The sequence below is a fragment of the Hirundo rustica genome, chromosome 1 (assembly GCF_015227805.2).
Source record: "Hirundo rustica isolate bHirRus1 chromosome 1, bHirRus1.pri.v3, whole genome shotgun sequence".
NCBI classification, from domain to species: Eukaryota; Metazoa; Chordata; class Aves; order Passeriformes; family Hirundinidae; genus Hirundo; species Hirundo rustica.
In genome coordinates, this window is record NC_053450.1 from 32,450,812 (window position 1) to 32,466,211 (window position 15,400).

The following is a 15,400-nucleotide window of genomic DNA, read 5'->3' on the forward strand; positions in this document are numbered from 1 at the left end:
GAGGCTTTCCTGCAATGGTGTCATTTAACTTGATCACTGGAATGATGAGCCACTGAAGGCAGATTAGTTTTTTATTTCACCTTAAGGAAATACCCAAATACCCTTACAGGATTTTGATGTAAAAGGAGAACCAATGAAATCATATTACAGCTCCTGTATTGCAAAAAGGCAGGTCAAAATATTCTACTTTATTAAAAAAAAAAAAAAAAAAAAAAAAAAAAAAAAAAAAAAAAAAAGTGTATAAGCTTGAAAAGGCACAGGAGGGACAGAAACAGTATAGGTTTGGTTTTTTCCTAGAAAACTAGGATTTTTTTCTTTCCTGCTTGTTGTATAGTAAAGGCAAACTTTGGGGCATTTGAAAAGTATCCTCACACCTGAGATAGAGACCTGAGTCAGAGCATAAGGCTCAACTTCTCCTTTTCTGTACTGAGGAGCTGGACAATGTACAGCTTTCATTTATCCACCAGCTTCAGCAGCATCTTCCCATTTTACAGATACTGCCAGAATTCTCAGACCCGAATGGTAGGTTGGAATTTAGACATCTAATCTAAATTTTTAAAAATCTGTAGATCTCTTTTTAACAATTAGCCTTTTCACTTGCTTTCTTCTGTCAGAATATGTGATGCTTTCCATACACTAGCTCTCAAAAAAAAAAAGGTTTTATTTTGCAGTTCAGCTCTAATTCCAAGCACTGGGAGCTGGGAATGCTGGACACTATGAGCTAGTAAGGAATGTATAGGAGCTTAACAGCAGGAGCAACAGACCCAGGTTAAAAATTCAGTGACCAGGAACAAATGTGCCTTTTATTTCATCTCCCAGCTAAAATCCTAGATACAGTTTATTGGCTTTAAACTTTTCTCATTTAGTAGCATAATCTAAGCTTAGTGTTTCTTCTTAATCACATCCACTTAAAATGGGACATATATGGCTCTCTAAATTAAGCTAGCACAGAAGTATTCTTTGTTTAAAGGACTCGGAAATTGCTTGACAGTTAACTATTAAATGGTATCTAAAATACCTGGAATTTTCCCTGAAGGAGGTTATGCCTCTACTGAAAATGAAAAAAATCAAGTTTAAACCACATATGATGGAAATGTACTTCTTAATTATCTCAAAGTCAGGAGCTGAGTGTATGTCTGAAAAACATTGAGCTAAAGTGTTTCTTCAGGGTGATGCAGCAGCTTAATGGCAGGGCCACCTTCTTTTGAATAAAACAGATTTTTTTATTCCACAAAATGCATCAAGAGTACAAGTATTTCTGTTCCCTTTTAAATAATTTAGAGACCTATTGAATTTTTCTCATAGAGACAAATCAACAAGTATATATATGAATGTGGCACACCAAGCAGTCATTAGTGCGCTGGTTATATTTTGCACTTGTCTGTGGTATTTTGACTGAAGAGTCTATCTTGGACCTAAAAAGCCTTTTCTCAGAAATCATACATTCTCATACAAACTTTTTTCTTAATTTAGTATTTTCTGAGAAGGAATTTTGACCTGCTCTCCACTAGACTCCTTGTTGAATGTCAGATCCAGCTGCTCATGTGTCCCCCTGAACAAACATGTACAGGTCTCCTCTTTAAGGAGCAGCAAGATCTGCAGCATTCTTGTAATACTGAGGTACTTCTCAAATTTGGGGTCCTGACATAAAAAAGGCTGGAATGAAGGATATGGTGTTGCGCATACCCAAGTGAAGGCAGGGAGCCAACAAAATGCTGTTGTAATTACAAGTGAACATTCTTGTATCATAAAACTGTAAAGAAGAAGCTATAAATCAGAGCTGGCCTGGTGGTCCCTGGCAGCAAAGTGCAAAAGATTTGAGCTCATTCCCATTAGACAAGAGTGGGATCCTCATGGCAGCAGTGGTTCATTCCACGGGAAGGGCATTCCTTGTGTCTCCTGAGTGATGGTCATGAAGCAGTGATTTTGGTGGGAGTCAGATCCAACCTTCAGCCCTGAAGGAGTGATAGTCTGAAAAGTGCTGGCCATTGTGAAAAGTTAAGCAAGCGGTTAACCAGAAGAATCTTGTCTTCAAGAGAGTTTGTTTGTGTGTTTAGGAGTCTGCTGCTTTCAACATCAGGTTTGCACTACTGTTCAGATCCCAGTATTGGATCACTCGTTGTACTTGAGGACACAGGATTGTCCTTTAATTCAGTTAGTTTCATATTTCTGTACAGTCACTCATGACAGCAAATCATGCTAAAATCTTTGTATGGACATTAGAAAAATGCAAAGAAATTAAGTAATACAGTCCAAAATGTCACTACTGAAGTTCCTATCGCTAATGAACATGGACCGAAACTTAAGCTTCAGTTAGAAATGAGATTTTCTTCTATCCTAGAACTTTCTTCCTTTTTTCAGATGTCTCACAAGGATGTAGCTCTTTAAAAATCATTGATCAATCTGGATAATTTACTAATTTCAAAAGTAACTAAGTAGCAGGAAGGTAGGAAAGTATGAAAGCTGCTAGCATTGGGCAGTTTTCTAGAGACATTCTTTAATACAAACTGCATGTGTGACTATTTCCTGCCCCTCTAAAAGATGTGGTTTGTTCTGAGCTTACATTTACAGTTTGTGTTTGGAAAATAAGATGATGTACTCCTGTTAAAATAAAATAAAATAAAAAATTCCTAAGGGTGTGCAAGTGATTACAGCAAAACTAACCTCAAATTGACAGCTGCACAAACAGCACTTGTACAGCAGTGGTAGTCAGCTACTAAGAATGCCCAGTTTCCCATCAGACTGGTAAGAATTTATAATTAATATCACATTTGGGGAGTTTTCTGTAATAAATCCACAGTTTAATATGCTAACTTGATTAGGGAAGAGATAAAGGAGGGTGGACAGAAATTCAGTATTGTTTTGCAGAGTATGTTACCTCCCTGTTGATAGCAGTAAGAGCGCAAGACAGACGATGTTTTCCAGTATCAGCCCCTACAGTGTTTTAAGAGGTGCAATACTGAAAGGTGAGGGGCTCTTTCCCAAACAGATGTGACCCCCTTCAACTCTGATAAACTTGTCGAAAAGATGAGGGAAATTTGTACTGCACAGGATGTGCTCAGCACATTGAGGGATTGAGTTAGTAATGTCCCTGATAATTGTGGATACCTCATTGTAGGAGTCAGTTTTTATTTAAATATTTTTAATAGGAGTACACACATCTGTCTTTATACCCAGCAGCTTTTCTGGCCCACAAGAAGTCCTCTGTGAATTTTCCCAACTGAGCTCAGTGGGATCTCTGTCAGCTGCAAGATTTATGTCATCTTTTTCAGTCCTGAGAACTGTTCCTTAAGCTTTTCACATCTGGATTTAATTGGAAAGACATTAAAAGACATTAAGTGTGCTGGAAAAGCATATTTTAGAGAAGATCTTTATAGACACTTCCATTAAGGGAGCTGATGGTTGTAGGTTAAAATGGGATGAGGACAAGCCATCAACAGTTAGCAAAGACAAAATTATATTACAAACTACTTGAGATGAGAAGTTTGTCCTGTACCTCTTGGGTCTGACTCCGCTCGCACTTAAATCAACTTCAATTAGGAAAAAAAATACCAGCTAATGCAGTGAAAGAATACTCTTAAGATCAGAATCAAAAACGTTTTCCTTTTAGAAACACTCAAATTTCTAATTACATGCTGTATATGCTAAATATAATGCTTTTAGCTGCCAATCTAGATTTGGTACTTTGTTGGACATACATGCACACTTGTAAAATGAGACTTGGAGAATGGAGAGGAGGATTGGTCATTAGGGCTCTGAGGGTGGAGGTATCCTTCTCTGAATGCCAGTGTGCCGGCCATGGGAGTAGAGTTTCACAGAAGCAGAGATAGGATACAATTTGGTACGTGGGCTTCCTTACAGATGTTGTAATGCAAGAATCTACAGCCCTAAAGTCCCCCATTGTTCCAGCTACAATTTGCTCCTTGAAGGAGCCAATGGCCAATGCTCTGCTTTAAGTGTAATCTATTGCTTTTGTCTTCAAACCGAAGTTTCTAGTCATGTTTAGATTGACAAGAGCTTAAAATATAAGGTAATGGACTCAGTATGAGAGAACAAACATCCTTTCATTCTAAAATTGCTAAAACCAAGGAATCTGATATTTAGGAAATTGCTCCCATGTCTAAAGCAAAGTGCATGGTCTTTAGACATAAAAATATGTCAAGTTTAAAGAAAAAAATAGGTTGTTTTGTTAAATGTTGTGGGAGGAAAAGTACTCTTTAGAATATTTCATTTAAAAAAAAAAAAATTTGTGAGAGGCTCTCACCAGTCATCTTCTCCTAAAAGGGAGACTTTTTCTCCACTGTGTCATAGAAAATGTTTTTCATTGTTGATGATAGCTTGATGAATGATAGTGATAGGAATGAGGCATTTGAATTAAATGGCTGCAGTGCAGACTTTTAAAATTTTCTATCGTTAAATACCTTTATTTAGAATCTCCCTCTTTCTATCATGGCCTATGACAAAACGCACATAAACTAGTAAAACTGATTGTTACTTTTATTGCCTGACCTTGGGCCAGCCCTCTCTGTGCTCATGTTCTTTCTCTTTGGTTTCCTTCTCTTTTAAAACAGCATTAATTAAACTACCTCTGTTCCTTAGTGACACTTTGTCTCGTGAAGAAGAGGATATTTGCAAGGAGAGCCAAAAAGTACCTAAGCACTAGTGAGTGTGTTTTACAAGTTCAGTTTGCTAAGTGAAAGAGTAACCATGTTGATGCAAGTATTGAGTAATACTTGATAGCTTGAACCTTGTTGTATACTGGTTTTGGTGTGCATATTTGGGTATTCATAAAAATCTTTTAATAGCTAGGTTTTTTTGACCACTCTGTATGAGCAATTACCTAAGAAAACCACTTAAATAACAGAATAAATGCTTATAGCTCACTAATTTTGTTAAAAGAGTTCTAGCTATAGCTACATTACTATGTAGGTCACGGCACATTCCCTCATGGGGAATATTATAGTCATTTATGTACTGGTACCTAGGTAGTGAAGGCAGTGGCAGTGATGTCAAAACCAGGATGGAACTCTAGAGGTCAGATAAATGAAGAGGATTGTCTAACAGCATATTTTAGAAGTCACTGTAAACTCTTACGCAGTCAAGAACCTCAGTCCACTTACTTAAAATCACGAGGTCAAAATCTTCTGCAATACATACAGGGTTAATGGCAGTAGACTTGCAAATCTATCACAGTGAGAAATGCCTATAAATAAACAAATAAATAAATAAATAAACCAAATAATTCTGAGAACACAGCTGACAAGGATATTTTCCAGCCATCAGTGATGAGAGAGTGATTCATGGCCTTTTTTCAGTGCTGGTGCAGGATTTTGCCTGAGGATATGCATTCTGCTGTTTTCAGTTTTACATTTGAAGCTGTCTTTCTTAAAATCGCCTATAATTTTTGTCTGCAGCTCCTTAGTCATGTTTGTTTTAGTTGCATAATTTAAACCTCTACCTAGCAATACAATAGTTGGCCATCTAAACACTCTCATTTGGAAGTCTCTAATTACTGAAAGCACCTATATTACTTAAATGTCTACCTCCTGAAAGTTAGTGTTTAAGTGGTTTTTGTCTAAAGATATAAAATTAGAAGCAAGATTAATTTAAGATTAATTGCTTTCTAGTGAAACTGTTGTATATATGTAGTGTAAACACTTGGAAATTTAATTTTAAAATATTTTCTTTCATGTTCATAAGTAGGCTGTGATGACGCATGATTCTTTCTGTATTTGTTCTTGGAATTGCAGCAACTGAAGGAAAAATCTGAAGTCTTGAATTTAGAAACTAATTTACTTTAAAAGAACCCCCAGAACTCTAGACAAATTCCATAGCAGGTATGCTGAAAAGATACTGAAAATATCTGATAGAAGATTTGCTTACCTCTTAATTCTGTTTAAACTATTTAAGATTTATTTTAACTGCTGGTACCGGGGCCCAACTTTCACACCTCACTTCACCCTTAGAGGATGTAGCCACACCTCAGTACCTTCTGGCACTGAACCTGAAAGCTCTTCTGAGACGTTCATGAAGAAGCATCAACTTACTGGCTTCCTGCATAAACTGTCACGAAGGCAAGTCTTGGTAGCACTTGAGGATATTGCCCCTTTCAGCTGGGAATATGTGTGTGGGAGGAGTCTGAGAAGATACAGATTAAAGAACAGTCCAAGTCCCATATAGATCCTTTAGCAATCCCCTCTTCTCTTATTCCTACCTGCAAGTAAGAACACAACCTATACCTGGCAATTGGCAACACCTTGGCAACACCTCTCCATGATGGATTAAACTCTTATATTCTGTTAATTTAGGTTAACAGAATATAAGAGATTAACTTTTGACTTTAAGTATCATTTATTTGTTTGACTTCAAGTATCGTTTATTAAATCCTCTTCATACAAAAGCATACCTTTTACTAATTTTTAAATAGGTGCTTTTCAGCATGCTTTTCTCTCTTTTTGACTGGAAAGCTTTGTATCACCATTAAAACAACAGCACTGTCTCACCCCAGATATTATGCAGCTCTTCCTTGGGCTTTAAGAGAATGTTTCACCATTTCTTACTCCTGGAATTATTGCATGGTCCCAAGAATGGCAGTCAGATTTCTAGTGTGGTTGTTCACATGGAAAATAAGCCATGTCCAATTGACTCTCTACTGCTAACCAGTCTCTTTACTTTAATAGATGAAGTCGGTGAATTTAGGTTGAAGATCAAAACCCATGGAAATAAAGTTCCATGTTGAATAGTGTCTTTCACTCCATGCACTTCTCAGCATATTAGGAGACATGGAGGAATGAGTACATTTGTCCAGTAAAACTAGGTGGAAGAAGGTGACATGCATGCTGTTGTTGACAGAAGCTCTGTTTAATATATTGGGAAAAAATTGTTCAAGAACAGTTAATCCTTACTTTAGGATTACCCCCAGAAAGCTGGCAAGGTCAGGCTGTACATGGATTGTGTGTCATTTAAATTCTGGCTACACGAGTTGCCTGGGGGCAGCATTAACTACTACGTGGGACTTGTTCTAAGCTACATCTGTGAATCATCATTCTTTGTTTGAAAATAGTGGGCTCCTCCTATCCTCGAAGCTCCTTCTCTTGACAGGTGCAATCAGTAGCCTTAAGTGTTGTGCCTATCAGGTGACTGTGCTTTTGTTCAGAGATTAATCAGTTTGGAAAATGCTATTTCCATGTAAACTACATGAGTTAATCAGATTATAGCCCGTGTTTTTCATGCATATCATAAACAATATGAGGAAAGAGCTTAAAGTCATTTAATTAAGGTTTACACTGTGTGCTGTGAAAAGCCTTTCTGAACTTAATATTCAAACAGATTTTAACATTGGTTCACATGAAATCTAATCAGCTGGAGAGAACACCACACTGGAAGGAAAGCGATGAAAACTCCTAGCAGGAGTTACTGCTTGCAATATAGTAAATTCATTTACAACAGAAGCTGTGGCAAAAAGGATTTGCTTGCAAAACTTAGTTTTTGTTTAGCTTGTTTGTAGCCAAGCTGTAGACAAATCCAAGAGAATTAAATAGGTATGTTAATGAGTCAAATTTTAACTACTTTGTGTGCATGTATGTAAGTCTGCACAAACAAATATATCTTCTCTTTGTGCATTTCTGTATGCATATGAAGTATTGAGTGTGGGCAAGTAAAAGCCAGGTGGAAGCTTAGTCAAACATTTCTTCATCTAGAGAAATCAAAAGCAATTACCAAGAACAATAATTTGCATACATACAGATTTAAATAGCTGCTCAGTTTTGGGGCACTTCAAACTCACCTCTATAGCTGCAATATTGTTGTTTTTTTTTTTTTTCAATAGCCTTTAAATGTTAAATTAAAATCCATATATTAAAAATTAATGAAGTGCATCTCATTACTGATGCAGACAGCTTTGCTGCAATGTTATTGCACAGCTGACATTGCCTTTTGAGGCCTCAGTAGTCAGAGAGAGGGAAAGAAACCCACTGATTGGGGGGCATTTTTTCTTTTGATTTAGAAAACATATAAGGATTGATTTGTTTGTAAATACTATCAGTTTTGCTCATGCTCTGCTGTTCTCTAGGTTTTTGGCTTGAAAGTAAAGTCCAGGACTAGAGTCTATGATGGTTACCTGGTATGCAAACATGTTCTCAAGCCTAAACTTGAGCAACAGAGACTTGTTGATGCATATGGCATGTGACTACAAGAAACATGACCACAATGAATCATTTGACTCAGCAAACTCAGTCCTGAACCAAGACCCAGCTACTAAAGACAGTAAAATCTTGTCCTTCATGACCTTCTCTAGACCCTGACAAGTCAGTCTTGCAGTTTCTGCCTACAATTTTATGTCTTCAGAAAACACTGATTAAGGCCAAGCTGAATATGTTTTTTTAATGTACTTAGAAAATTGATGTTAGGAGGCATATTGCCAGTGAGCTAGCAGTATGAGCAGTGTGTTTATTAGGATTGTCTCAGACCTCATTGGTAAAGTCAACTGGAAGGGCCACAGAGAACAACAAACTTTTACAATTTTCAGTTACATGAAATAAGCTGAAATGTAATATAGATTTAAGAGGAAAAACGCAAACCACATACTGTGTTAAAACAAACGTGAAAATTTTATTGTAAGGATGTGATCTTAAATGCATATGGGCTAGTGGAGTGCCTGTCTGCTGTTCTTGCTAGAGAATGATCTAATGTTACTAGATTGTCATTATAAGACACTTAATCCCCAGAGTGAGAAACAGGAAGAATATTTACAAGTTTCAGTGCTATTTACTAATTGCCAATTGACTTGAGGAAAGCTAAAAAATTACTGGAAACATCCATCCCCATCCTGATACACACACATACTAATAATGGAAATAGCAGCCAAGACAAACAGCTAGCAGTGCAGTGCATCCTGTTGGCATTGTATTTTTGGCACTGTTGTAGCTACACAGAAAACAAGCGATACAAGAAATGTGTGAGGACATCTGTTCTGTAACCTATGGGGCTTCACTCATAAAACAGTTGTAAAATCTTCTGGGGGAGAGAAAAATTTCTCTGTATCTCTGCAGATGCTCTATTGTAAGAAAAATATCAATGGAAGGAAGTGTTGAGCCTTTAAAAGAGGAAATTGTTCACCAGATTCACTGTCAAATGTTCCATTCTTTTCTTTCCTTTTCATTTAACCTAAGTTATCTGCCATTCATAAGTTATATTTAAGCCAAGTGGTGTAAATCTATTGGGACTAATAGAATTGAATCATGGATTAAATTAGCCTGGTGTCTGCTTGTAACTCTTCTTCACTGCAGATTACTTGAGCTCTGTGTCGCTCTGCTGACTATTCAGGTCACAGCCTCCAAGCTACCAGCTTCCTTCCTGAATCCAGCATCTTCATGTCTGTCTAGGGGCATGATGGGGAGAGAAGAAACATTAAAGACATCTATTAAGATCCAAAGTATTGTTTACTCACCTGCTTCTCTTATCTTGCTGATCCTTCCAAATACAAGCAGGCTATAGGAAAAAGAAAAGGGGGAGTTTTTAGTACTCTGCAAGGCTCTCTCTATCATTCCTCTACTCTCCTTCAGCGACATACCATGAATGGACCTTTTAGAAAGGAAATAAACTTTCCCAAAACTCAAATCTTGTTGTGAATGTTGGGATATGAGTAATTAGGCTTCCCTCTGAGGTAACTTAGGGAGAAGAAGACATGGTTCCATGAAAAAGAAGTCAGACCTCATATTAACCCGGAACACATTAGGAAACTGGAGGTTAAAGAGGGACAGTGAAGTGTAGGAGGTTGGGATAACCTGGGGAAGAAAAGCTTAGCCCTGGGAGCTGCTGGAGTCCTGAGTGGGAGAGCATTTAGGAGCTGGAAAAATGCAGACTTCAACAGCGCTCACAAAAACACCCTGACACCTGTAGCTGGAAGATCAAGTATACAGGCACACCACTGCTTCCCTGCCAATTGCTCCCTCTGATATTTGGTTTCACAAGTGCAGTAAGTCTGAGATTTTATCTTTCATGTCGTATTTCAGTTTGGGAAAGGCATGTCTTGAAAAAGGGTGAGATGGTGAAAGGATGATGAATGAGATGGTGAAATGGTTTCATTAGAAGCATTAGGATTTGGAAGTTGTGTTGGTATTAAACATGCTTATTGTTGAACACCTTGAATCACATTTTCATTTTACGTCTTTTCTCCAATTGTTCCATATGTACTTTATTGACACGCATGAGCTCCCGTGCTTCCATAGATCCATGCTAGTAGTCAAAGTGTTCATTATTTTATATTGTAGTACTTCTTCCCTTGCTGTTAGAAGAGGAGAGGGGATCTCTTGATCTGTTTCTATTAAGCTAGGGGCTAATATTCATCCAGGAAGTTTCAAATGAGTTTTCCTGGAAAACAACCCTGAAAGCTGCTCTGTAGTTCTGTAATTTATGTAGAATGCCTTGCAAATAGTGAGTTCTGTGAGTAAAGCAGTAGTAAGTAACAGAGCTTCTCAGCAAGTCTAGAATTCAGATGTTTGTGTTGGTCTAATTAATCTCTTGATGATTCCAGGATTTCAGTTACCCCAATTGAGACCAGACTGTTCTGTAGATAGTATGATCAATCTGTGATTTAATCTTGAATGAAACTTAACTTGGCTCTACTTACAAGATGTGATCAGGGCCTTTTCATCCAAGTCACTATACAAACAAATAACCTGAACACAAAGTTCTTCCACAATAAGTTTACAATTCACACATCAGACCAGGAAGCTAAGAGCGGGTATGATAAAGTAAACAAGGTGGGTTGAGAAACATATGAGGTAGCAGTTTAAGTGTGTGGGAGGAGTGGATGTCTTAGCTTCCTTCTCTCCTTGCAGTGCTACCTGGGAATGGGCTTTGGTTTACCATACATAAGAAGGAAGGAGATTCTGATAGTTTTACTAATGTGCATCACGAAAAAAAAATGGATGTGAGAAGACAGGAGATTCTTGGGTGCTAGTCCCTACCCATTGGATCCTTTCTCACAGTGGCTAACCCATGACAAATTAAAGTACAAGGAAATATGGGAGCCCAAATCACTCCCCTTCCTCACATGATGAGTTGTGCTTGGATTGTGATAAAAAGGACTTCAGGGAGAGGAGAAGAGAGAAATTGGGATGAAGAAATGTGTTGGGTTACTGGAACAGAAAAGTTAAGAAGAGAGTAGTTGAAAACCCTCATTGCTTACTGGGGGAATTATTAGTGATGAGGCAGTCAAGATCAAGGATGGAAAGACAGATGGTGGTTAGATCTTATAGGATTAGAGAATGCACACATGAAACTTGTGAAGGGACACTATGAGGCAGCAGAGAAAGAAATGTTATGAAGAATGGAAATATATCAAAACATCAAGAAAACCAGAAGAAATGAGGAAAGAGAAAACTAACTTTGGGGAACTCAGTGAGTGATAAAAGTGAAAGGTCCAGTAATGGGATCTCATACAGGGATCTCAGAATACGTGATAAAGGTGGAGTGGATTGTAGGTAACAGTGATAATGTGAGGTTTACGAAAAGACTTTATAAAATAACACTTTTTTTTTTTTTTTTTTTTTTTTTTTTTTTTTTCTGTGTGTGTGTGTGTGTTTGTGTGTGTCAGGACACAAACTGTAACATTTCACAGACTAAAAAGATTCTGGTTTCATGCATTATGGGTGGGAGTACCTTGTACAGCCTTCTGAGGCTTTAGCAGCTAGTCATTAGTATAGACAAATATGGGACACGTGGTCTTTTATTTTGGGGCAGCCTGGCAATTTTTGTGCTGTTATTCATCTCACCAAAATACACATTGTCCAATAATATTTAAGTTGTATAAACATACCTTTCAAGCGAAGGAGTTGTTGAGAGAATCCAGGCAAAGAATTAGTACAAAGGCAAATCTAGTACTTCATGACAATGGCAGCTCCTGTTCCAGGCAGGGTCCCTGCTCTCTGAGGGAAAGGAAGACAGAGACATGGATTCTTTCTGTCCCAACAAATAAGAAGAGAGCAGCAACTGTTGCTTCATCGTGAACTGCATTTTAGGATCTCCAGTCAGTTCCACTGCTTGAGGGGTTAGCTTGAGGCACAATGTCTGTGAAAAGTCACCTTTTCTTTCCCCTGTGATTAGTTCTGAATGCATCTCAGGAGGAAGTGATTAAAAAGCAAAATCCATTTTGTGGTTCTGCTTTACATTTTATCTTCTCAGTAGAAATTACCTCAACTGTTTTATTGTGCTGGTTCTGTTTCCAAAGTTGGCCATGTGATGTCAGAGAGTTTCATTATCAACCTTTTCTGAATCAATTACAAAAAAGAATTTATTTATTTTTAATTTTTTGTACCAAAGCAGATAGAGGGAAGAGAAGAAGGGGAGCTCATAGTAGATGAGGCAGAAGTTGGTCAATGAAGAATGTGCAGGAAAATGTTAGATAAAACTGACTGTTCTCCTATTCCTGATTCTCTCTAATCACCCCATATTGGCTCTCCCTGATTAGCACATTTCACTACCTGTGTATAAGACATCAGGCTGTAACATTGTTCCAGATCTGACTTTGGAGTGCTGGTAGCACTCCAGCTGGTGTGCTGTCCTGCTGACCCTCTTCCCACTTCTCACAACTTCTGCAACCATCTGCAACTCAAAAGTTTTTCCATTGGCCCTCTGGGAAGTGTGGGTTCTAGGAAAGCACGTGGGGAAGCTGGAGAGACTTTGCATCCAAAAAGCCAAGAATCCTAAAAATATGTAGTATTCTTTGTATAAGGGATGAAGCTCACATCTACACAAGTGGGAGTCACTCATATGCCCAGGAAGAAGGAGATACCCTCAATCCATGTACAAGCACAGCTGTTTATCATGGAGCTGTTGTGGACCCACTCTCGTAGCTCTGTAGCCTAAATGGCTTCAATATACAGGAAATTAATTAAATCTCAAAAATCAAAACACACACCTTCCTTCCTTTGGTTGTAATATAATTGTACCAGTGGGTTTTTTGACAACTCATTTTTTCTTTAGGCAGCGTTAAGTGCCTTGAAACAGTTTTCAGAACAAGGACTGGATCCAGTGGAAGGAGCTATGAAAGTTGAGAACGGATCACATGAAAAGTAAGTACCATTTAAATCCTCTGCATTTTAATGCCTGTGTGGCATGGTAGATAAGAAATGTTAATTAAGGGCTTAGTTGCCCTTTTAAACCTATGCAAAACTATTTCCTCTGGAATTTACATACAGTTTGTGACAATTTGAGAGGATAAACACGATTTCAGGTTTAGTGTTACTGATATTGTTTACTAATGAGCTATGAGACAGTCAGTCCTGTGGAAATGCTAAAGAAAAGGATTTTCTTTCCATTGTATGGACTCTGTGTAAGTAGCATAACATGATTTTTGTCAAATGTGTTGTAGCACATGATATTGCCTGTAAATAAGCATAGCCATCTGCCAATAAGTCATTATGACTGCAAGCTGAATTTTACCTCAGAGAATTTAAAAGTTGAAAGTTCTTTCAGGTCTTAAAAAACTGATATGGCATATTAGCTTTAAGTAGTAGACAATAGAACAGGGTTTCACACTGGATTTTCAATTATTTAAGAAAGTGGGATTGTCCATCCAGTAAAGATTTTTTTCCCAGCAGCTAGTCTGTTTATGTAAAAGAGTAGTCTTGTGTTGCTAAATAAATTAGGAAGTAATAGAATAAAAGAAGTAAGACTAAAAGTGGCATTTGGAATTTTCAGTAGATATATTGTGACTATTTATAAACTAATTTAATCAGAAACATTTTTCCATATGATCTCATCAGCATAGTATTTGAACATAAATATTGTTGTTTCACTTTAAAATGTTACCTTCCACAGTGACCTTTGAATCTCATGTGCCATCTGGTAATAAACATGTCTTAAAGATGTGCAACCCTGGACCTCACTACTCTTGTTAATGTATTAATCTTTCAGACAAGTCAAGCATCTGGGAGAGAAAGCAGACAATAAACAGACTAACTCAGGCACCATTGCTCAGGACTGCAAGGATTCAAAGGCTGTCGTCTAGGAGCTTCCCAGCACCCACGGCTGCCACTGCATCCTTATAAACCTGTCAACACGCAATAGGGTGTATGTGTACAAGGAAATGAATGACTAATACCATTATTTGAGTCTTATGTGAAGACAACACTATTCTAACACAAGAGATAGTATACATGGTACTGTTTATTCAACTGCGGGAAAAAATAAAATTGAACATTTCCCTTAGAACTCGAGATCAGAGCATAACTCAATCGCCCAGAGGCAGAAGAAGTCTGATCGTGTTACTGGAGGTTAAAATAACAGCGAATTAACAAAAAGTGTTTGGAGAAAAAAAAGGGAAACCTTACAATCGATTAATATTGAGGGAAACAAGTCAGCATTGGTTCAGTTATACAATTTTTTGTAGTGTAGTTTTAAGTTCAGCTTACTGTTTTTTAAATAATGCTTGAATATTTTAAAATTAACCAATGACAGTGCTGTGAGAATTGTAGTTGTTGTCTTCATATATAGTCATACAGCTTATCTTTTTATGCAGACATTATGCATTTTTCATTCTATATGAATATGTATGACTTTAAGATGCACTACTCAGAGTTGTATGCAAACAGAAGTTTAAATCTTGACAAGTATTTGCTTAACATGAACAGATGTTAATTATGATCATTTTCGATACACTCCAGGAAAAAAAGCAAATATGGTATTTGATTTTCCTTGCCATAATCAATTAAAGAGGCGTCTTGCCTCCAAGCAACATTTTCCTCTTCAATTCTGCTCTCTGTTGTGTGAAGCACATCTACACCCCATTCTGTGTGTTGTATCAACCCACTGTTTGCATCAACTGAGTGTTTTTAATCTCTGCATTCGGACCAAGAGCAAAAGGGAGGACTGCAACATTATCAAGCCAAGGGTGGAAACTGTTGATGTAAAGATCATTCTTTTGTGAAAGGAGTGGCAGCAGAGATAAGACCTGTGGCTGCTCTGTACCAGCATATTTCTTTTAAGTGTGTGGCCAAATGCAGTAAAACCACATCAGTTCATGTGTACAATGGCAGTGTCTTCTCTTTCTTTATCACTCACAGTTAGACAACTAAGAGGAAAAAAAAAAAAAAAAAAAGGAAAAGAAAACAATTAAAAACTAACAAATGACTGGCTACCACACTAAAGCCAGGTTTCTACCAAGCTGTCCCCATGCCACCACTTTCTACAAACTCACTATGTTAGACCAGACATTGAGGGTATTTAGGTCATTTATCTGTCCAAAATACAGATTATTTTATTTAATGCAACAGATTAAGCTTAACTGCATAACAGCCATGACAGCATTGCACAAGATTGCATGAAAAACAGAGATCACAGCTCAGTGACTCACACAGAAAAGCAGAGGAACAGCAACGTGAGGAAATGGTGCAAG

General features: G+C 37.5%; 1 protein-coding gene across 3 annotated transcripts in view; it reads left to right on the plus strand.

The window, feature by feature from the left end:
• Positions 1-15,035, plus strand: part of STAU2 (staufen double-stranded RNA binding protein 2) — a 170,243-nt gene extending 155,208 nt beyond the window's left edge. For all 3 annotated transcript variants that reach the window (XM_040064828.1, XM_040064903.2, XM_040064976.2), the window contains 2 exons: positions 12,988-13,076; positions 13,921-15,035. In XM_040064828.1, coding sequence (XP_039920762.1) covers positions 12,988-13,076; positions 13,921-14,014 — 183 coding nt within the window. In that variant the 3' untranslated portion in view covers positions 14,015-15,035. The remainder of the gene's footprint in view (positions 1-12,987; positions 13,077-13,920) is intronic.
• The last annotated feature ends 365 nt before the right edge of the window (positions 15,036-15,400 follow it).